Source organism: Cryptomeria japonica, chromosome 9, assembly GCF_030272615.1.
Source record: "Cryptomeria japonica chromosome 9, Sugi_1.0, whole genome shotgun sequence".
Taxonomy (NCBI): domain Eukaryota; kingdom Viridiplantae; phylum Streptophyta; class Pinopsida; order Cupressales; family Cupressaceae; genus Cryptomeria; species Cryptomeria japonica.
In genome coordinates this window covers 126906520-126929557 of record NC_081413.1, presented here as the reverse complement: position 1 = coordinate 126929557, position 23038 = coordinate 126906520, and the positions used below count along the sequence as shown (strand labels likewise).

At 38.8% G+C, this 23038-nt stretch overlaps 1 protein-coding gene across 2 annotated transcripts in view; it reads left to right on the top strand.

The window, feature by feature from the left end:
- LOC131031386 (mannosyl-oligosaccharide 1,2-alpha-mannosidase MNS1) overlaps positions 1-23038 on the top strand; it is a 128943-nt gene that overhangs the window by 40253 nt on the left and 65652 nt on the right. For both annotated transcript variants that reach the window (XM_057962498.2, XM_057962497.2), the window contains exons 4-6: positions 633-745; positions 936-1001; positions 1381-1552. In XM_057962498.2, the coding sequence (XP_057818481.2) occupies positions 633-745; positions 936-1001; positions 1381-1552 (351 nt within the window). The remainder of the gene's footprint in view (positions 1-632; positions 746-935; positions 1002-1380; positions 1553-23038) is intronic.

Genomic DNA, 23038 nt, shown 5'->3' with positions numbered 1-23038 from the left:
GTTGAGCTTGATACCTAGGTTCTGTAAGGATTTAATTTACTTACTGGCTTGCTTTTATTATCTGTTCCACACAATATTGTATACACATAAAATAGGTGAACAATTAAAATCTTGCTTTAGCTTTTCTTGTTTTTCTAAAAGCTATCTTTTACCTTAAAGCTATGTATATAGTAAAAAATAAAAGGTAAACATAAATCATTTCACGAGAGCTTATGTTTGTAATATTTTTTTCTGCAGTCCTTAAACATGATATAGTCTTGAGTTTGTTACTCCTATGTCGTAGGCAGAGTCTTTGCATATGATCCATAATTGGTTTGTTTTGTGTTCTGTGTTTTCCTATCTAAAAATTTGTTTAATGACACTTTATTGAGCACAAATTTGTTTAATGACACTTTATTGAGCATTGAATAGCTTTAAAGTAAAAAAGGAAAACGATTCATCCAAGAATACTATAAGGAGAATCTATGTATTATTGCAATGCTCGTATGTTCCCATGTGTTCAGGAGGTAGGGAGATGTGAAGATTGGCTTTGTTATAGTTTCTTTGCTTACAGTTTGAAAAGTCAATTTTGCTTATGTCTGTATATTAATTGATAGGTTATTATCTAACTTACCTTAATGTTGGTGGTCCAGCCACAATCAAGAAGTGGGGTGAATAACTTTGGAGGCCTTGGGGCATCCATTATAGACTCTCTTGACACATTGTACATAATGGGATTAGATGAGCAGTTTCAAAAAGCAAAAGAGTAAGTTTTTGATTTTGTTTTATTGTGTTTGGTAATGATAGAGACCAAGCTTTTAACAACCTCTATATAGGATTCAAGGATTGGTTTTTGCTCTCTTCTATGATTTGTTTGCTGGAAGGCTTTCAGAGGGGTTCACTGTGTTTGTTTAAAGGCATCCTGAAAAGTATGACTTTTACATTAATATATGCAGGTGGGTGACCAACTCGCTAGACTTCAACAAAGATGTTGATGCAAGTGTTTTTGAAACTACAATAAGGTTTATGATTCACCTGAAATGTTGTTGTTTCTTTGAGTTTTTTGTAATTTTTTATAAATTATGATTTCATTACAAAAGTTGAAGCATGTCAGAATTCATATAAAATTGAGGATTTTATTTTTAAAATAAGTTAAAACACTTGCATAACAAGTTCATAGTTGATTTAGATAACTATGACTCCGTTGAGAACTGTTGGCTGATTTTGGAATGGTCACGAGTAGAGTTTACAAGATATTGGGAATGGCAAGGCACAGTTCTTGATGTGAAACTGTGACATTACCAATCAATGCTGTGAGATAAGAAGAGTCTTTATTTCAGCTATCTAGTTGTATCTTGTGTGAGTGCTCTCACATTATCTCTTTTCTGCTATTGGGTGCAGAGTGGTTGGAGGACTGCTTAGTGCATATGATCTATCGGGAGACATTATATTTCTTCAAAGAGCAAGACAGATTGGAGATAGGTTGCTGCCAGCATGGAATACACCATCTGGAATACCATACAACACCATTAATTTAGCTCATGGGAATGCCCACAATCCAGGCTGGACAGGGGTAGTTATTCAGAAACACTTAATTTCTTTTGGTTTTTTAATTTTAAAACCATCATTGAAACATGCATACTGCAATCCTTTTTTATTTCTACTTATTCACTACTTTACTAGAGACTAGAGAATTGAATTGAAATGGACCTGTCCCGTAGCTGAATACGAGTCAATGAGGACCTGAATTTAGGTCCATGTTATTACTGTGTACTTCCATGGATTTTCTTGTTTATATGCTTTATCTTCAATTTGGTCTTGGAGAATTTTAATTTCAATTCTATACAGCATTCTTGTATTTGTGAACATTAATTCATGAATTTTGTGTCTCAAAGATAAACGTGATTTTTCAAGATATAATGACTTGGGAGCTCTTTTTTGATTGGTATGAGTTTTTGTTTTTTTCTCTATTTTCTTCAATTGCATTTTTTTGAGCTGGGTTGATTTGCTTTTAATATATCTGTTAGTGGGCTCTTTCTTCTGATAAAGCATATTGAAATGGTGAGAGCCAGAACTACAAGTTACACCGTTAATCAAACAAGATATTCATTCATTCTGGGATATATAAGATGACTTTTTTGCTTGTATTGGCTTGTAAAGCCTATTCATCAACCATTAAAACTAACTTATAAACAACTTCCAGCAACTTACTTTTATTTAATAATCTATTTATTAACGTAAAACATTTATTTTAGTAATTACTAACCTAACATATTAGTATATATGTAATAACCCCAACATTCCCCCACTATTACATCAAGTAGGAACATTGGTAATGAAACATCACTTGATGAACTAGGACATACACACAACTTAACAAGTATCAACAACTAAATAGGATACACTAGAGAACAAATCCTATGTACAACTCTAGGGACAAATCCCTTCTCTCTGCAGTGCACAATGATGGAACATCTAACCTTTGAGAGTAAAATCCATCCTTGTCCAAAAAATTAGCAAGGCCCCCCTTGATCAAAAAGGGGTTACAATATGCAAAAGGTCTAGTGCTAATCAAGTAGTGTACCATTTCTAGATGAGAAGTGATTTTATTTGTTAAATATACCATGTGAATCTTAAAAGGTCTGATCAGTGCAATGCATGAATGAAAATGCCTCAAAGCATAAACATTTGGTGACATGATAAAATTAAGCATTGTTAGATTTGAAGGTGTGGAGTTCAACTAAAAATGCACCTTGGTACAATATGACTTTGTTTTGAATTTACATGGAAAAATATGAAGACACCCTTTTAATTCTTCCAAATATTTTTTTTTCTTCTAGTTCATCCTTCATGGGCCCTTATTTTATTTTTAAAATATTCAATGGGAAAGACTCAATTTTTTGTGTTGCTTAATGTGCACAAAATTTCTATACAAACTCAAACATAACTTCATTCTCCTCAGTCATGGCTGCTCTATATCTTCCTCCAATTAGGGCCTGCTCTACATCTTCCTCCAATCATAACATGTTCTAATACCATATTGAAATACTGAGAGTCAAAAGTACAAGTTACACCATTAGTAATACATTATATTATTCATACATCCGGGATTGGATGGGATGATATTTGCTTGCATTGGCTTATAAAGTTGGTGCAATCACACAAACTAACTAATATGAAAACTTCTTGATGACTAAGTTTTATCTAATAATCTATTTACTAAATTATAACATTTTTTTAAATATTTAACAATCTAAGTTACCATTATAGATATAATAACTCCAACAATGCAATCGGATAGTTTGTATGAGTCTTATTGTGGCAAAGGGCCTCTAGGTGTACTCACATCTCAAACATGTAATTTTGATTGAACAATTTTCTGATTTGAATTTCATGGTACATCTATGCTTTGATAAGGGTACACATAATATTTTGGAAGTGTTGTGTTGATGTAAGTTTGCACTCTTACTACAAACTTTCACTTGCATGAACGTCAAGCATCCTTATCTTCTTATTCTTAGTGGTATCAGTCCCCTGGTGGGTAAGCACTGCAGTTCTGTTTTTATGGTTATTTGATTTTTTAATTTTTTTGAGATTTTATCTCCTCATATGATTCTCCATTATTGTCCTCATTTGTGGATGTGTCTGATGACCGATCATCATCTCTTTGTTTGTCCCTTGATGCTCATCACTCTTAGATTTGGGTGGGGCATTCTGGAAGTATTGTTGTGCCCTTCCATAGTTGTATAGATTGTGATCTTTATTCGCACAGAATGCACAATTCTTCCCTTTATCCGACTAGCATTTTGTGGCTTATTGGTTTTTGAAACAAGTTGTGTCATCTCTTCTGCGGTTGCCCCTTATGTGTCCTCAACTTCCTCTGTAATTGAATGGTTTGTTCTCCTGGTAATTTTTCGGAGGGGTATTTTGCAATGCATTGGCATTTTTGTTGTTTCTCCATGATGTTTGTCTAAACCCAACATCTTGTGTATGCTAGGGTCATTCTGCAAGCCCCTTGACATAGGTCATCATTTGATCAACTTCTCTATTATATCCCTGGCTTAGCAAACATCTAGGTCTGAATGAGCTTTCTTATTGCTCAACTGGAATCTTTTGATAGACAATTATCCGTCTCATGGGCATCTCATTCTCTACAGATTCCACTAAACACCAATTGGAGCTTTTGTAGTATTGTTTGAAGCTCCATCTTTATTGTTGCTGCCCTTTTTTCTCCTCGTGCCTTTGGGCAATCATTTCTCAATGACCTTCTCGTGAGCAGTACGAACACCATATGTTTTGTTTGCTTTTATTAGCTTCTTCTCTTGCCATTATATCCATGTGCAAGATGATTTGTTCAATAACTAAATGTACCTTTTCTATTGCCTCACTTTCTTGTTCTTTGTATGCTTTCCTCCATGGTTGTGCCTCAATGTGGTAGGTTAGGGCTACTCTGCATTTGAATATGTATAGAATTTTTTTACATCCAAATTTGCTCTAATATCTTGTAATGGAATGGTTTATTCTTCTGCTGGTAATTTTGTGGAGGGGTATTTTGCAATGTGTTGACATTTCTGTTGTTTCTCCAAGGTGACATAGGTAATCAAGGGTTGTTTTGCAAGACCCTTGACATAGGTAATCATTTGATCAACTTCTCTATTATATCCCTGGCTTAGCGAACATCTAGTATTCGGATGAGCTCCCTTATTGCTCAAGTGGAATGCTTTTGATGGACAGCTATTTGTCTCATGATCATCTCATTCTCTACCTTTATTGTTGTTGTCCTTATTTCTCCCTGTACCTTTGGGCAAATATTTCTCAAATGACCTTATCGTGAGCTGTACAAACACCATGTAATGTCCCCACTTTGAAATATAATTTAATAATGAATAATAATAATAAAATTAAAATACAAAATAATAAAAATTAAAAAAATTAAATTAAAATATAAAAGAATATAATTAAAATTTTATTAGAGTTAATGAATGGTCAAAAGGTATGAAATGAGAAGTTGCGACTCCCCCAAATATGAGGTATAGAAGGGAGAAGAGAATTCATTTGAAGGGGGGATAATTTGGGAATAAAAAGGTGCAGGTCTGATTTAATAAGAAGTGCAGATCTGATTGTGAAAGGTTGTGTCCCTTTCAAAGGGCAGAAATAACGAAGAGTTGCACTCTTTCAAAGGGTGTTAATGGTGAAAGGGCGTGTCTCTTGCCAAAGGGCATACTTGATGAAGAGTGTGACCTCTCCCTCACATTGAGAGATATAAAGGAAAGGAATCAATAGCCTCCAGTGACATCACCATCGATCAGATCGGATCGGAACTGTTATTAAGTTACAGGCAGTAACATCCTTGTTCTTGGTGGTATGCATGGGGATGTGCTTAATATGTGTGCTGAATATATGAAGCCTGATAATGTCCTTATGCAGAATTCAATAGTAATATTAATATAGACTCCAATATGTATGACAGTCATACTTAATTTCGTATACATTCATAGTACAGCAAGATATTGACATATTTACAGTCCCAAGCTCTTAACCAGTTCTAATTCCTTTTTCCTGAGGAGTGGTGTGATGCTGTTAGGGAGAGGTGGAGTAAAACCATCTCATGATAGATGAGCACCAAGGGTGAAAGAATTCATGATCCTGAAATCTGGGCTGCAGGCCCCAAGTGTCAATGGACTGAGGTTCGGGTAATGTGGGCTGCATTAGGGAGATGGTATCATCATGCCCTAGACAAGCAAGTCTTCCATCCAGGATTAGAAATTAGAAGGGGATTAAGATTAGGCTTGAATAAGGACAATGCCTAACTTTACTATGAGCAACCCTATTCATTAATTTGTAATTACGATAACATGGTAGGTAGTAATGTATTTATTCCTTTGGGAATTGACAGCCTATAAATAGGTGATATTACACACCATATGTTTTGTTTTCTTTTATTAGCTTCTTCTCGTCATTGTATCCTAGTGCAAGGGGATTAAGATTAGGCTTGAATAAGGACAATGCCTAACTTTACTATGAGCAACCCTATTCATTAATTTGTAATTGCGATAACATGGTAGGTAGTAATGTATTTATTCCTTTGGGAATTGACAGCGTATAAATAGGTGATATTACACACCATATGTTTTGTTTTCTTTTATTAGCTTCTTCTCGTCATTGTATCCTAGTGCAAGGTGAGTTGTTCAATCACTAATTGTACCTTTTCTATTGCCTCACTTTCTTGTTCTTTGTATGCTTTCCTCCATGTTTGTGCTTGAATGTGGTAGGCTAGGGTTATTGCATTTGAATATGTATAAAATATTCTTCCATCTGAAGTTGTTCTAATGTCCTATAGTTTGGAGATGAACCGTTTTACCTTCTGCGGCTCCATTAATGGTTCCTCCAATTTGCGGGATACTTCTTTAAATCTTTTATCACACCTCTTGACCGATTCTCCTTCCCTTTGAACTATTTCCCTCATCTTGCTTACAGTCTCAGATGGTACCTCCAGAGTGTCAAAATTTGCTAAAAAGTCTTTGTTTACCTCCTTCCAGTCCATATCATGTTTGGAATATGTCTTCTTTTACAAATCCAATGCATCCTTCCTTAAGGAGGCCACAAAGTCCAATAGTTTGATCTTATCTTTCACATCTTTTCTTTGGGCATGATGATTCTAGAAGGAATATATGTTTTGTGGCCTCTATAGTGCCTTTTTTGAAGCTTAGAAGCTTGATTGATGGCTCCATTTTGTATTTGTCTTTCCCTCATTTTGGTTTGTGAATGGGTTGGGGTTCTTTCTTCTTCTTTTTGATATGCTTGATTGTGTAGGTTTGTTTTCTTTACTTTTGTCTCTTGTTAATTTAGTCTTAAAGTACTCTCTCCCCAAAGTCTTTTCCCAATTTGCTGTGACTTGCTCTTGCAGATTCTTTTCTTCCTTTTGTGATACTTATTCAACCGATATTCTTCTTATGTAATAGGGCATGGTGGATGGGTCTTGGTTTGGGGGTTGTGACTCTTCATAACACACTTTCATTTTTAGTAATGATTTCTTATTTGTAAACAACATTTCATTACTTAGTGTTGACAATTTGTTTCCCAAATTAAACATGGCTTTGTTATCTTTTTCTGTTTCATCTCCCCTTAACTTCCTCACACTTTTAGTAACTAATTGTTCCAAATATTCCTCTTTAATGGATAAAGTCTTTTTTGGGGTTTTCAGAATTGAAGAAGTATATCATCCAACTTAATTGTAATGTCTGGTAGATTTGTCTCGATCATAGGATTTTTAGAGAGATGTGGTAGGGTTGGAGCCACATTACTTCTATAGTCCTCTACCAAGGACCTCTTGGATTTCCCATATTCTTCTATACTCTTTTCCATATCTGTCAATTTTTCCCTTGCTTTTTCAAGTATGAAGTCATTTTTCATAGAGTTTTCCATCCTTCCTCTTCAATTTCTTTCCCTTCTCTTCTTTCAGCAACACCCACCTTGGTGTGCTTGATGGGACCCAGATTAGCATGCACATTCATTCTCTTTTTTACATTGTCTAGTATTTTCCTGTCTTTCTTCCCTTTCAACATTTTGTCTCTATCTCCTTTCTTTGCCGTTTAGGCTTGCCATGTTAACTCTTGTCACTTCAATTTCTTCCCTAATCTCTCTAAATTTCTTATTGTCTCCTTTCGTCATGGGTGTTTTTGGTTTGGTGTCATATTACTCCTTTATCTCTTCCTGTGGTAGTTATTTTGTAACTTCCTTTTATAGTTTGCTCTATCTAGGATGCTTTTGAAGTTAGGACTACTCATGTAGCTTGTCACGGTGGATTCTAGGAGTGGCAATGGTCTTTTGAGATGGAATGAATACATTTTGACACACCTGAGCAATCAAAGATGAGGTCTCTTGATCTACTTTGGAATTCTTCTTCCCTTTTGAGTATGTTTCCTAGTTATTTGATAGGTTGGAAGGAATTTTCCAGAGGTTCTAGGTGTGGAGTGGTCTTTATCTTTGAAATGTTTAGGAACATTTATTCGAATTGGCGCTAGATGTTGTGACGTTTTCACACATCGTCCCAATGCAAATGGGGACCCCCCACTGTTTTGCTTTCCGGTTTAGTGTTCTAGGTTTAGTTGGTGTAGCTTGGCAACATTGTAGTTTTTACCCTTTGCTTGTGGGAAGGATTAGTCTGGTCAGTCAGTGATAGGGTGAGTCTTGAGTCAAATAGGAAAGATCAAGTTAGGAATTCATTTGTTTCAAGTCCGGATTCCTTGATTGGGTGTTGTTAAAGTGCAATAAATGTATATTTGAACAAAGGTGCTTTGATTATTTTGGGGTGGAATTGCAAGGTTACCTTGCAATTTTGCTCAATATTACAACACTCTTAGGTTGCACCCTTCAATGTTGTGCATGACCATCATGGATTTCCGACTTTGCAATCCCTTTCATTGCACAACCAGAGTGAATTTCCGACCTTGCCTTGGTGGTTTCAAGGCATGCACATAGAGGAAATCCACCCTTGATGATCATTGCACAAACATGCATTGAATCCACCCTATGTTTTATACATGAAGAGTGCTAGATGCCGATCTTGAATTAATGCAGGACTATAGTGAAATATCGCCTTCTAGCTTTGCAACTTCCTATTCAACGATGATATTCAATTAAAAAGTGTTAGGTTTACAACATTCAAAGCTGAATTGCATAAGGGATGATAGGCACAATGGCACATTAAGCTGGCAATCATGCCCTCTTAGCATGAAAACATTGTGATAGTTTAAGAAGAGTTAAGCAAAGTTAGAAACTTGATCACTAAGATGATACAATTTGGGAATATGATCCATCACATCACATCAGTTAGGCAATTTGAAATATTGAGTATCAAGATATATTGCCCAAGGTACAAAGACTTCTTTGTGATGATCTACAAGTTGTGCATGCTGAGTTGGCATCTAGTCATTATCAACCCAATCAAGTTATGCCACATCAACTCTTCCATATTCATTGAATCTGACTCATCCCAATATGACAACTATGCATGTGGACGGCACTGAATTCAATGTACCTAATCTCATTTCTTATTGGTCCACATTCAATGTAGTACTTGTATCCAAATCGTTATAATGATCTCATTGGTCAAGAGGGAATTAATTGTAACTAACCCTAGTCAGGGTTTTATTGTTAGATCTTGGCCGTTGATTTGAGAATTAATTAGAGCCATTCATTTGTAATTGAAGAGCTATAAAAGACCTAGCCTTCTCGTTTGTAAAGGGTTAATAGATAATAGCTGATCAATAGACAATAGTTAGTGATTAGACATTAGTAGCAGTTAGCAATAGAGTAGGAGGAAACTCAAAATTGTTGCCAAGTTTATGTTGAAATCAATTCAATACTTCCATTGAAGTTATAGTGGATCTATGTGTTGTGTTTCTAAAATTTGCATGGTTTCTTTTTACTTCTCAAATATAGTTGAAGTTCATTCATAATGATAAAGAAATGGCGATGATATGTGATGAATCCCTTGGTTCATACTTTTTGTAGTTTGCTGATAGTAAGCTACAATGTAAAGTTAGCTTGAACCTCATCGTTGCTAAGTTTGATTGTGAATTCTTCATTTGGATTGCGCTAGCATTGGGAATTTGAAATATGAAAATGTTTCATTTCCTTGGGAGATTGCACCAGCGTTGTGTAGTTGTTGTTATCATAGTGAAGCACAACTCGGTTTGAGGGAGTTTGTCTATCGAAGCATAATCCGTTATTATCATTGTCCTTAGGTGTTAGCATAGATTAGTCTCTCTAAACCCTTTCGCTTTTGCCTTTTGTTTGAGTTCGAGTTAGTGTAGGAAGGAAGCATCAGTGAGTTGCTACATTGGATGATCACGTTCTAGCTGCGATTCATAAACGTTAAGTCCCATTGTGATACCAGCTTATCACATCATTACAATTGATACTATCCATTTGCAAAGTCAAGACCTGACTAAGAAATCTTGGATTCACCTCATTTGATCATGCAGTCTAGCATTTGGGCAGTCTTTGTGCAAGAGAGGATAGAATACTTAGTATTTTATTCAGTGTTTGAAGTGCTTAAAAAACACATCAGCAGGTCTATTTAGTAATGTTTGCATATGGCTTCGTTGACATAGCATTGTAATATTGTATCGTCTAAACTTCTTAACCTGATTTCCTCAAACTCGAAGGTGTCATCAATTTGGTAGGGGCCAAGCCATGGGACCTTTAGTCTCCCTTGTTTCTTAAATTTGCTATCATATAGTAAAACCGTGTCATATTTCTTAAATTGTTTGAATTTAATATTGTGATTGTGACATGCTTTTTGTCTCTTTTCTGTAAGCTCGTGGTGTATTGCAAATTGTTTGTCTTCATCCAATTTCTCCAAATCTTCCAACCTCTGATTTATTGATTCTTAATTTGTTAGCCTTATGGTGAGTGTGGTATGTAGATTGTGAACAATGAAGTTTATGGGTAGGCTTGCAAGGTGAATGGCACCCTAATGCTAACATGGAGGGAGTGACTTTAGGGCTTGTTCACTTACATCCTTTATTTTTGCATTAAGAATTGGAGCAGAAACGAATCTCAAAAGTGAAATTTTTTCAGTTGCCTTTGATATCTTGCTCAAATAAGATGCATACAGTTCCTGAATTAAGGGTGCATCATTGACAGTTTTCTTGATCTTCTATATGACCTCATATAGTTGCTTTATTTATCAATCCTCTGATGCAAGAACCTTTATCTCATTGACAACTTGGGCTTGCAAGCCCTTAATAGAAGTCTTTGTTTTGTCCTATTTTTGGATAGACTCTTACAATTTCTCGTTTATCTAAGCATTCCCTTTACTTGGTGTGCTTTTTGAATCCAAAAACTCATTGACCATTTGATGCAAGGTATCAGCTTTAATCACTTTGCTTTTCTCGGTTGCTTTGGCCTTTTTTGGTATTTTTTTGTAGCCTTCGATTTTTTATATTAAGCCTAACTGTTTTTGTATATAGGCTTTTAGCTTTTGTCCTTTCCATTTCAATTTCTGCATTAGACCCTTTAGTCTAGAAAGCAATTATTGGTTTAGTAACTTGATATGCGCTTGCATTTCTTTCAAAGTGCCATTGATCTTGACGAGTGTAGATTCTATTTTTTCAAGCTTCCTACTAGCTTTGATGAATTCCGTAATCATTGTGTATTGAGTCTCCTCCATAAATCTGAGTCGATCTATCACGTCCCTGCCCAAAAACTGATATAAATCACCAATAAGAAAATTGTCTTATTTATAAGACCTCACAATTTTCTAAAAACTTAGTCGACTCCTCCCTTATGTTTGATGCTGGTCAACCCTTATGGGAACAAAAAAACAAATAATTAAAGTAATAGAGGGCCGACTTATTCTAAGAGGCAGCACTAAGGTAAATAAATTGGAATAAATTAATATTTTTAAAGCCGACCTTCACCTTGCTGGCCATATTGAAAATAGCAATGAAACTTATATAAATGCTCATCGTCCAAGTAAAAGCAGGAAGCACTGGATAATATATTGTGTGATGCACAGGGATGATATTTTAATACAAAAACGCTGCAGCAATTAGAAACAAACAAACAGAAACCAAAAGGTAGCAGCGATCCCAAATAATACAAGCTATGCATTATTCTCATCATAGTAGAAAGATTCCATTAAGGAAACTGCTAACTAAGGATAACTAACGATTTAAAGAATTAGATTAAATAAAGATTAAATAGTCAGCGGGTATTATGAAGAGACATCTCTATTCAAGGGAACAAGATATAAGGAGATCATTCATTAAGAGGTGGGGGGGCATATAGGAGATCATTCAGCAGATCACAGTTTGGTAGGAGTTTCCTGTGCATAACATAATAAATGCTGTATCAATATATACTGTATCAATAGACATCTATTTCTGCATACTAATGATTAACAATGCACTGCTGTTATGATTACTTATATATATCCCAGTAAATATTAATTGTATCTGATTAATAACTTTTTGCAGTTTATTTATTATATGTAGAATGTATTCCTTCATATGCTCTGAATGTTTTCAGCCATGGTAGAGGAAATGCGGATTGCAAGAGGGCTACAGTGATGGGGCACTCTTCTAGGTACACCACCTCAGGGGGGTGACCAGATGGTCCACGAGGCCAAGGGGGTACAGAGGGTACTGCCTTTGGGCTTAGAAGAGATGGGCTTCCAGGGCATCTTGTTGTAACCTCACCCTTCTATCATGGTGAATCAGCACAAGTAGTCGAATCATAGGGAATAGGAAATGGATGACAAGATGAGGGGGAATGGGATGTGGACACCTCACTGGGTGTACCACCTCACATGGATGGCACGGGCCACATGAGGCCAAGAGGGATGGTATATCCGCTCTTGGGCCTAGGGTAGACGATCCAAGACACCCTATTAAAGTCACCTTATATTATGCTCTTCTATGGTTGAGCTTTCCAAACCTATTTAAATACCTTATGACTAAATTGATGTTTCTGCTATGAACCTAATGATGCTTAATCAAGATAGTCTGCTTATTGAATTATCATTGTAAATGGTTTCTAACCTATTTTGCTGGGCTTCAATCAGGTGTAAGGTATTTCTAACAGGGCATTCCCATATAAGGGACATTACACAATCCTTATCCTAGGCCTCCCTTAGATTCATGCCCATGGCATGGATTTGTAGTCTTTAGGCCTCATTTTATCGTACACCTTGTTGATCGCAGGGTTCATGTGTGCAATCACCATATATTGTTGAGTTGGATCATACAATGCTCATATCCTTGTTTGAGCTAGAGCTAATTTCATTTTTCTTCCTGCTCATTCATCTTTGCTTTCTAGAATTGTTTGGACATTTGCATGTGTTGATGAATATTGGTTAGAGAATTGATATAACATTTGCAAAGGGGGTGTTAGAAGGGACTATAGAAGGATATGTTATCACTTGATGTGATGGTGCCAAAGTTGCTTTGACTGTGAGTTAAGTTTTAGCCATCATGGTCGAAGGTGACAAGGGACACAAGCTTGGCACGAGGGCCTATGTCAATTGTGCTTTAGGAGGGAATTGCTGCATGGGCTGTGAAAAGCTGAATGATTGAGGTGGGGATGATAAAGGTTGGGCTTTAACCATTGATGTTTATTTGGGAGCATGAGACATTGAAGTCAATGGTGTAGTAGAAATACTAGAAATAATAATAGTTGGGGACAAGATACTAGGCATTACACTTGGTGAACCTTTGGGTGTGGATGGAGGAGTAGAAAAGGTCATGAGCATAGTGGGAGATAACTACAGAATTTAAGAAATAAGTGGGCCTAAAGGATCCAGTAATTTGGGTGCAATTTTGGTTGAAGAGATGAGCAATAAGGTGTTTGACTCAATTAAACATGTCGCCAACATGGTAGGGGTCAATGGTGGTACCGAAGTGGGTGTAGCGTAGACAACTGAAAGAGGGGATGATGGACTTGTTGGGGCTCAGTTGGAGGAATCGACATAGCATGTAAATCATTAGGGGAAACATAAGGAGGAAGAGGTGTAGAGACACATACTTGAGTAGTTGTGGTGGATGGGAGTTGTTGCTCTGGAATGTAATGTTGAGTGTTGGGTGTTTGTTTTGTCTCCAGTATGGAACTTGTTCCCATGGCTAACTTATGCCTTTTCCTTTTGTCTTACACAAGACTTGCTTGCATGCTCTCTTTTGATCTTGATGTTTGTGAAAGGAGCCACTTGAGTTAAAGCTTTTGGACAATCGCTTGTGTAGATGGCAATGCTTCTGTTTGTGGTTGTGTAGATGTAGATGTTCAAACTTAAAACCATTTTTTGGAATCTCTGCATTTCTTTTGTAGTTGGGATAATTGACCTGCAAGGCTTGCAGATTCCAATTGCTGATGAGCAGAGGGGATTTGCCATGGTAATACTAAGTTCATTCAAAAAAAGGAAATTGTAAAGTACACAGGGAAGGAGGCCATGGAGTGTTACCAGAAGATACTCAGGTTTAGGATGCTTCTTCTTGAGAGGGAAGATTTTTTTTCATAGAATTATCACTATTGCTCTCTTCCTTGTAAGTTGATTTTTCTTCTTCCTCCTCTTGGGCTAGGAAGGACCAGCAGCTTGGATGTTACATCATAGTCTGAAATTGGGGAACCATGTTGTTCATCCAAAGCTCATCCCAATTTTCATCTTTACCAACATCTCCAAAAGAATATTATGATCTGCAACATCTTGTCTATATTTCATATATATATATATTTACATATACATATATATGCACACAGACACACACAGACACAGACACAGACACAGACAAACACATGGACACACACAGACACAGACACAGAAACACACAAACAGACAGACAGACACACACACAGACACATTCACACACAAACACACAGAGACAGAGACAGAGACAGAGACAGAGACACACACAGACAGACACACACACACAAACACACAGACATGGACACGGACAGAGACACAGACACAGACACATCCTAGCTATATCAAACTTAGGAAAATAAAACGATTGGCAAACCATTGCTGGTTCTTTTGATGTGTTTGACTAATTGATAAAGTTACAGTTCTTAAGTGAATTATAATAATTGAAACCCTAATGGTTTTTGTATGTGCAAATAGAAGGCTGTCTTGGAATGATCAATCTGCAGCAAGGTTGTGAAATAAGATGCTTATTGAATTGTTTTGATATGTTTGATGCGTATGGATTTAAATTTAAAATTAGTCACATTACATTTTATTTTTGAACTTGTTCTTTAGGGTGGTTAATGCTTTGTAGGGTTTAATGTCAGGGGTTGCATTTGTTGTTTTATTTTTGGCTTGCTTTCTTGGAATTTTAGGTGTCTTTATTTCCTATTGTTATTTGTTAATGTTTGTTAGTATTTTCACCATAATTTTGTAAGTTGGCAGTCCAAATTGAAGAAGCTCAAACAAAGCACTGCCCTTCACGTACTTTAAGTAATGACTGAGGATTTATTGGATGAAATGGAAGGAGAGGACATAATGCCCTATAAGGAATTTTAGCAAGTCTGCTAAGCTTACATGAATGTGGTATTGATCTAGCCATAGTTTTGTTCACACAATTTACTTATTTGATCAATTCCATGTTTCTGTACATGTGAGGCATCCATCAATTTGTCACATAGTTTTAACCGTGTAGCTGATTGTTACATGTATGTTGTAGGGTGACTCGAGGGAATTTTTAAGTTTAAACATGGGATGCTTAGCTTGATTTCATCTAAATGGGTGGCTCTTTGTTTAAAATAAAATGAACATGTCTAAAATGCAAATTGCTCCTGCCTCAAATTTAAGATGAGGCCATTTCTCCTTGACATCAATTGTTAGAATTAATTAATCCCCAGTTTTTAATGTCCTAGTTTTTAAGTCCTAGAGCCATATGATAGACATCCTTATTTTTTGTTATTTTTATTGAAATTTCCTAATCAACCCTTTTTCTGTTTTTGTGTATGTATATTTCCTACATTGAAGGAGGTTTTATGCTAGTAAGGTGGCTAGGATATTATTATTATGTACTTATCAATTTTAGATTATTTTGCACTTCATTTATCTTTTAGCTTGTCGGTGGCATATTGTACATACGGGAATAATAAGTAATTAAGCAATTAGGAAGTACTTTGTTTAGTGATGTAACCGAGGGTAGGTAGTTATGGGTGCGACAATTGTCCCTCGCACCCCCTCGGTACCTTTATATACCATGTGATGTAACTTGCCATTATGACGATTATGAATGGAATGGTATCTTTTCTGTTGGCTAGCAATTGATATACATTGTGTTACTTAATATATTATGACTGTGTTTGTGTGAAATCTATGGCGTTACTGTTCTTTGTTATGTATTTTGTTTGCATGCATTAAACTGTTTGCTCGGAGGGCAAACATCTGGCGCCGTTGCCGACTTAAACCTGGGAATGACGAGAGTTTGCTACATGGCACAACGATAATGGGTCAACCATTGAATGAAGGGAGGAGCAGCCCCGAGGAAGACGAATTCGAAGAATTGTTTAAAGGGGAAAGGGCATTGATGGTAGACTTTAGGTGCGTACTGCAAGCGTCCATTGAAACTCACGTACAAAGGGAAGCAGCATGAAAAGACGTTCCTGAGAGTGCTGCACTTGATGAACAACCTGCCTAACCTATTGGCACAAGCTTTCCTTGCCCTTTAGAACTATTGAGAGGAAACATACTGTGAGAACCGACGACAACAAATCTTACAATAGTACGAAGAGAGGAGCTGGCGCGAGAAGGAGGAACGTGACGAAAGCCGCCGACGAACCTTCAATCCCACAGAATGAAGGAATTGATGCCCGTGATAGTGAATAAGGACAAAAACCGTGTGGTGAAGGAGCAAGAAGAGGACGGGCACGAGGCAGCCATAAGGGCACTAAGGTTGGAGCAACAAGCCGAGCATCGAAGATTGCTGGAGAGATTTGTTGAAGAAGGAAGTGAGAATGGAAATGATGGCTCGAGTGGCGAAGCCCAAGTTTTTGTGTTAATAGAAACCACTAGAAAGCGGTTGGGGGACCTTTCCCTCACGTTAGAAGAGATTGGCGACAGGAGTACGGTAGAGCCCTACACGCCATTTAGAGGTGCCGAGGCCAAGAGCGATGAGGAGACCGAGACTGAGAACAGAGAGGTGGAAGATACCGGTGCCACCAAAGGTGTCGGGAGGACACAAGGGTACGGTAGTAGAAGCAATTTGTTCGGTTCAGGCTCATCACACCCAGGTAGTTAGAGTAACCTGGAGGGACCAAATGTACCAAATTTCGGCGGAGTACCTTCTGGAGGACCAATGTCTGGAGGGTCGAGTTCTGGAGGGCAAACTGGGCCGCAGCCAAGGAGCGTAATGGCGAATAGGCAGAAGTTGCTTAAATTCACTGGAGATCGGAAGGAAGACCCTGTATGACATTGTCGTACATGTGAAACGATCTGGTCGACCAATGGAGTGATCAACAAGGCTGAATGGGTGGTGTAGTTCCCCGCCACCCAATGAGGGGTAGCCATCGACTGGTACTTCGATACCGATAAAACAAAGATAGGAACTTGGTTTGAATTACATAAAGCCTTTGAGACGGAGTTTCGACTCCTCAGAGACAACAATGAAATCGTAGCGGAAATCTTGAGTACGAAGCAAGGAAAACAGGAGACAGTTAGAGCATATAGCCGACGATTGAAGGAACTGCTGGGAAAGATAGACAACCAGCCGGGGGATGGATTAAAGAAAAGGTGATTCGTGGAGGGTTTGAAATCGTCCCTCAGGAAGAAAATGAAAATTGTACCACTCGCCTCATATTAAGATGCCTACAATCGCTCAATGGACCTGGAAAGTGAAGGCAAGATGACGAGGAAGAAGAAAGACAAGTCCTCTGGTGATGAGGAATCCTTTGATGGAAGTAGCAGCGATGAGGGATCCAACAAGAAGGTGCAAGCCCTCCAGAAGGACATGCATCGCATGTTGAAAGAATTTAAAAGTATGAAGGGAAGCACGAGCAAGGATGAGGAAGTGTGGTGTACTGAGTGTAAGGACGAAGGTCATACAAAAGGCACCTATCCTAAAAAGTCCTATGAAATTTGCCAAGTGATGGGACACTCCACCAAAGAGTGTCCCTACAATATGAAGACACGAGGGAATCAGGTGCTCTTCACCCAGGAGCAACCATCACCATCCGCTGCGGCGGCTACATCCCAACCTCAAGCCAACACCACATCATCATCCGACGGTTACAAAGGTAACCGAAGGGGAGGAAAAGGCAACAATGATTCAATGTCGGGCCTGCAACCAGTGGGGGCTTTTTGCGCAGGATTGCCAGAAGGCTGAAGCCCCTTAGAACTTGTGTAGATGGTGTGGTCCTGGTGACCACGACGATACAAATTGCCCCAAGCCCAGAGTGAATCTATTAAATATTGAGAAACCTGGTGAGGAGGAGGTGTTGGCACTCACCTGGGCACAAGCAAAGAAGGCCACCTACCCGAACTCTCGTACAGAAAAAGAAAGAGCACTGGAGGCAAAGGGTGAGTTTGAACGAGGCATGATGACAGAACGGGCAACGACGGAGGCAACGAGCACCTCATCTTGTACTGAGGTGGAGAAAAATATTATGCAACAAGTCTTGTAGATGGAGGTACTAGTAAAGGTGCAGGACCTCCTCGAAACAATGCCACAACTGAGGACTCCCATCCTCAGCTCTGTGCAGAACACGACCCACACATTTTTCTATACATCTTCAAACCTACTGGAAGTTCCAGTCAGCCCTTCGGCTGACGCAATGCTACTGGCCGTCAATAGTGGTCGGCACCCTGCGGTGGTAGAGATGGGCATCCTTGGGACCATCCTTACGGATACCATCGTGGTCTGAGGATTCAGAGTAAATGTGTTGCCAGAGGAAACATGGAAGCAACTGGGAAAGCCGACACTATGGCCATCCACATTCAATCTGGTGGGAGCAGACCAACATGGTATTAAGCCATTCGGCACCCTGATGGCCCAACAGGTGACCATTGGCACACAACCCTTACTAGATTTTGTGGTAATCCCTCTTAAGAAGAAGGGCTATGATGCCATTGTAGGGCGAGGGTGGTTGGTGACAGTGAAGGTAAATCAAAATTGGAAAAGGAACACCCTCTCCATGGAGAAAGGCGGGTGGAAGTATGTTATTGATCTCCGCACACAAATGGTAAGCGAGGAGTTGGCGTCTTCCTCAGAGTCTGAATCAGAGGGAGAGGCAACTGGTGTGGATGAAGGAAAGGAGGGGATGGAACCAAATAGTGAAGGAGTGTTTGAACTCAATGGTTGCTCGGAGGATGACATGTGCTCATTAAATGGACTCTTCCGTTGGCAGATGGAGGACTATGAGCTATTCCAATGCAACATGCTCCAAATAGAAGAGACGAAGGAGAAAGCTGTGTTTCCACCAAAGTATGGAGAGTACAGAGAAGGGGAGGCCCGAGTGGATGACATTCCCACACATTAGTTTGAGAAAGACAAACCTATTAAGTACGAGGAGTCCAAGTTAAAGGTTACCAATCCGGGAATAGAGGAAGACCCCAAAAATATATTGGTGGGGGACGATTGGGATCGTGTGTTAAAGGCAACAACTTTCAAAATCTTCTTGGAGTATATGGATGTTTTCTCCTGGACATATAAAGATCTGAAAGGAGTGCCCCTCGAGCTGTGTGTACATCGCATTCAACTGGTACCTGGAGCACAGCCGATGCAGAAGAGGCCGTACCAGATGAACAGAAACTATGCTGCAAGGGTCAATGAGGAAATAGAGAAGATGTTAGAAGCTGGCATCAACTTTCGGGTCCAGACCAGCGAATGGGTGTCTCCGATTGTTATTTCCTTAAAGAAAGAGGCTAATCAAATCTGGATCTGCATTGATTTTCGGTGCCTAAATGCAGTCACTATCAAGGATCCTTTTCCTATACCTTTCACAGATAGCATATTGGAAGAGGTAGCCGGCCATTAAATGCATTCCTTCATGGACGAGTTTTCAGGATACAACCATATATCGATCGCCGAGGAGGATAAGCTCAAGGCCACCTTCGTGGTGGAGGACGACGTGTACGCATATAACCGGATGTCATTCGGTCTATGCAATGCACCTACAACTTTTCAAAGGATTATCCTACACATCTTTGACAAGATGTCCGTGGGAAACTTTAAGGCTTTTCTCGACAATTGGTCGATTTACACTGGGCAGGACACACATCTGGTAGCCCTAAAGGAATGCATGGAGGGATGCCGAAGGGCAAGGTTGGCACTTAACCCTAAGAAGTGCAGATTTATGGTGCCGCAAGGCAAACTGCTCGAGCACATTGTTTGTAAAGCGGGGTTGAAGACAAACCCTGATAAGGTTCGGTTGATCGTGGAGATGGAGTCACCCACAAATGTCACAAGGGGTAAAATCTTTCTTGGGTCACATTGGTTACTATAGAAGGTTTATAAAGAATTTTTCTCAGATATCCTACCCCTTGGATAAACTAACTCGGAAGGGTGAGCTGTACACATGGGGGACTCCGGAAGGCAAAGCTTTTAAGGAGTTGAAGACCAGGCTGGTGGCGGCCCCTATCCTTGCATGCCCCAATTGGGACAAGGAGTTTCATGTCCATGTGGATGCCTCCAATTTTGCAATTGGTGCCACATTAGCTCAAGTGGGTGACCATGGACTGGACCATCCAATCTATTTTGCGAGTAGATTATTGTCTAAGGCTGAAAAGAATTACAACACAACAGAGTGAGAGGCCCTAGGAATGGTATATGCCGTGCAGAAATTCAGACATTACCTTCTAGCGATGCCATTCACGTTTTACGTGGACCACCAGGCACTTATCTATCTGGTAAATAAACCAATTATTCAAGGAAGGATCAACATATGGCTACTCCTGTTGCAAGAGTTTACATTCACCATCATTGTACGACCCGGAAAAAGCCATGTGATAGCTGATCAATTTCAGGGATAAGCCGCCAGAGGGGGTTAATGATGAATTTCCAGATGCTCACTTGTTCTGGATCACGGTATTACCATCATGGTATATTGCTATCAGGGAATATCTCTCCACCTTCGTGTTCCTGCAAAGTATGCCACCTGGAGAACGGAGGAAACTCGTGTTAAGAAGCCTCACATTCTAGTTAATTAATGGATTGCTGTACAAAATGGGGCCCGTCCAGGTGTTGCGTCGGTGTGTGATGGAGGAAGAGGTGCCTAGCGTTCTGAGGGAGGCACATGAGGGCCCCGTGGGAGGCCATATGGGAACAGACACTGCACAAAAGGTGCTACTTGCAGGTCTATGGTGGCCCACACTGTACAATGACGCTAGAGAATGGGTAGTGGGTTGTGACATGTGTCAGAGAGTCGGGAAGCCGTTGAAGAGGGATTTCATGCCCCTCAACCCCTCTCATGCACAAGAGTTATTCGAGCACTAGGGGCTGGATTTGATTGGATTGCTCAAGGCTAGCCGTGCCAGGAGATGCCGCTATATTGTGGTAGCCACGAAGTATTTAACTAAATGGGTGTAAGTGCAGGCCTTGCCTGACAACTCGGCTTTGAGTACAACAAAATTCATTTATGAACAGATAATCACGCGACACGGCATCCCCATCTAGTTGACCAGTGATAGGCGTGGACACTTTGTGGACTACATCATCAAATTGCTCACGACTGAATTCAAATCTTTCACTCGTTGTCCAACCCTTATTACCCATGAGCCAATGGCCAGGCCAAGGCTACCAACAAGATTCTAGTAGGAGGGATCTATAAGTTGTGTAGTGTCAAGGGAGAAGACTGGGAGGAAAAGGTACCCTCTGTTTTGTGGGCCTACTGCACCACCTACAAAGTGATTACAGGCCAGACGTTGTTTCAACTCATGTACAGACAAGAAGTTGTTTTACCAGCGGAGATCATGGTGCCAAGCCTTCGCATCGCCATTGAGATCAGACTCGGGGGTATGGAGAGCCTAAGAGAGAGGTTATATGTCTTGAACAAATTGGACGAGAAAAGGATGATGGCTCAGTGGGCCATCGAGGCAGCCCAACAACGCAGGAAGATGTGGCATGATGAGGCTCACCCTGGGACAACTAGTGTTGAAGTACAATAGGTGCAATGAGATCAAACCTGACAAATTCAAGGTAAGGTGGTTAGGGCCGTATAAAGTTCGAGAAGTGGTTGAGAATGGGTCAATCAAGTTGTGGACACTGGATGGACGGGAGGTTCCCGACAGCGTTATGGGTTGAAACTAAAACCATATCATGAGCACAGGCGAAGGACCGACCCAGAATCTTCCCGTGGAGATACTTAGGTACAAGTGAAATATAAAAAAAAAAGAAAAAAGAAAAACGAATCACCGTACGGCAAAACATTGAAGAAAGAAAAAAACTCCGTATGGTATATATTTACTGTATGCCGAAAGTTGACGGAAGAAAAACCGTACGATAGATATATATTACCGTACGTCGGAGAAGGAATAAGAATCGCCATACGGTTGAGAAGGAGGAGAAAATAATAACTTTTGTATGGTATATACTTGCTCACCGTACAGTCGAGAAAACAAGATCATTTGAAAAGAATAACCGTGCGGTGGATGAACGGTACAAGTCATTGTACGACGTATGGCGAAGAAGGGAGAAATCACCGTACGACGGAGTGAAAACACAAAACCGTACGTTATATGCTTGATTGTACGATGGAGTACGACGACATGACACACTTATGCAGAGGAGGTAAACAGTACGGTGACCGTACATCAGTGTTTAGAAAAAGGCCGTACGGAAGTGTTCAATTATGTCATATCCCAACTCGTGGTGTTTAGTTTATGATGTTCATTAATCATGTTTATGATGTTCTATTGTTTTTAAATTATGAAAATGATGCTATAGATATGAGAATTCTATAATGATCCAAGCTACTAAGAAGAAAAGTAAGTGTGAATGTGTGCAGGCTTGTCGAAGATGAGATCATGGTTGAGGTAGAGATGACCTAGCAATTTGGTTAAAAGTGGTATGAAGGGGAAATCTATGCACACACCACGTAGTCATGAAGTGCATTTAAGATTTTAAATGTTTCTTAGCATATGATAAGCTATGGAAGTGATTGCTTTGGCTTAAGTATTGTTTTCTTCTTCATTGCTGTTTATTTAGTCATAAATAATAAGATATTATAATGACTTGGTTATCACATTAAAAAAAAGGAATTCAATTACATCTCATATTTAAAAGATTTTTTTAAATAATTATTTTTGTATAATATTTATTTTATCTAAATTATAGATATATTAATAATATTAAAATAAATATTTTATTGAGAGATATTTCATAATATGATTTAAGGAAATAAAAGAAGGTTATATTTAATTAAAAATATTTTATGTATAAATTAATAATTCTAAATTTAATAATATTAAACAAATACCTTTAATTAAAAATTTAAAACTAAATTTTCATTCTTATCTAAAAGGAATAAAGAATAATGGAGGAATCTTTCTTATTAAGAAAGAAAGTAAGTTTAAATAAAAACTTAAGAATACGTGGGAAGTTAAAGAAGTTAG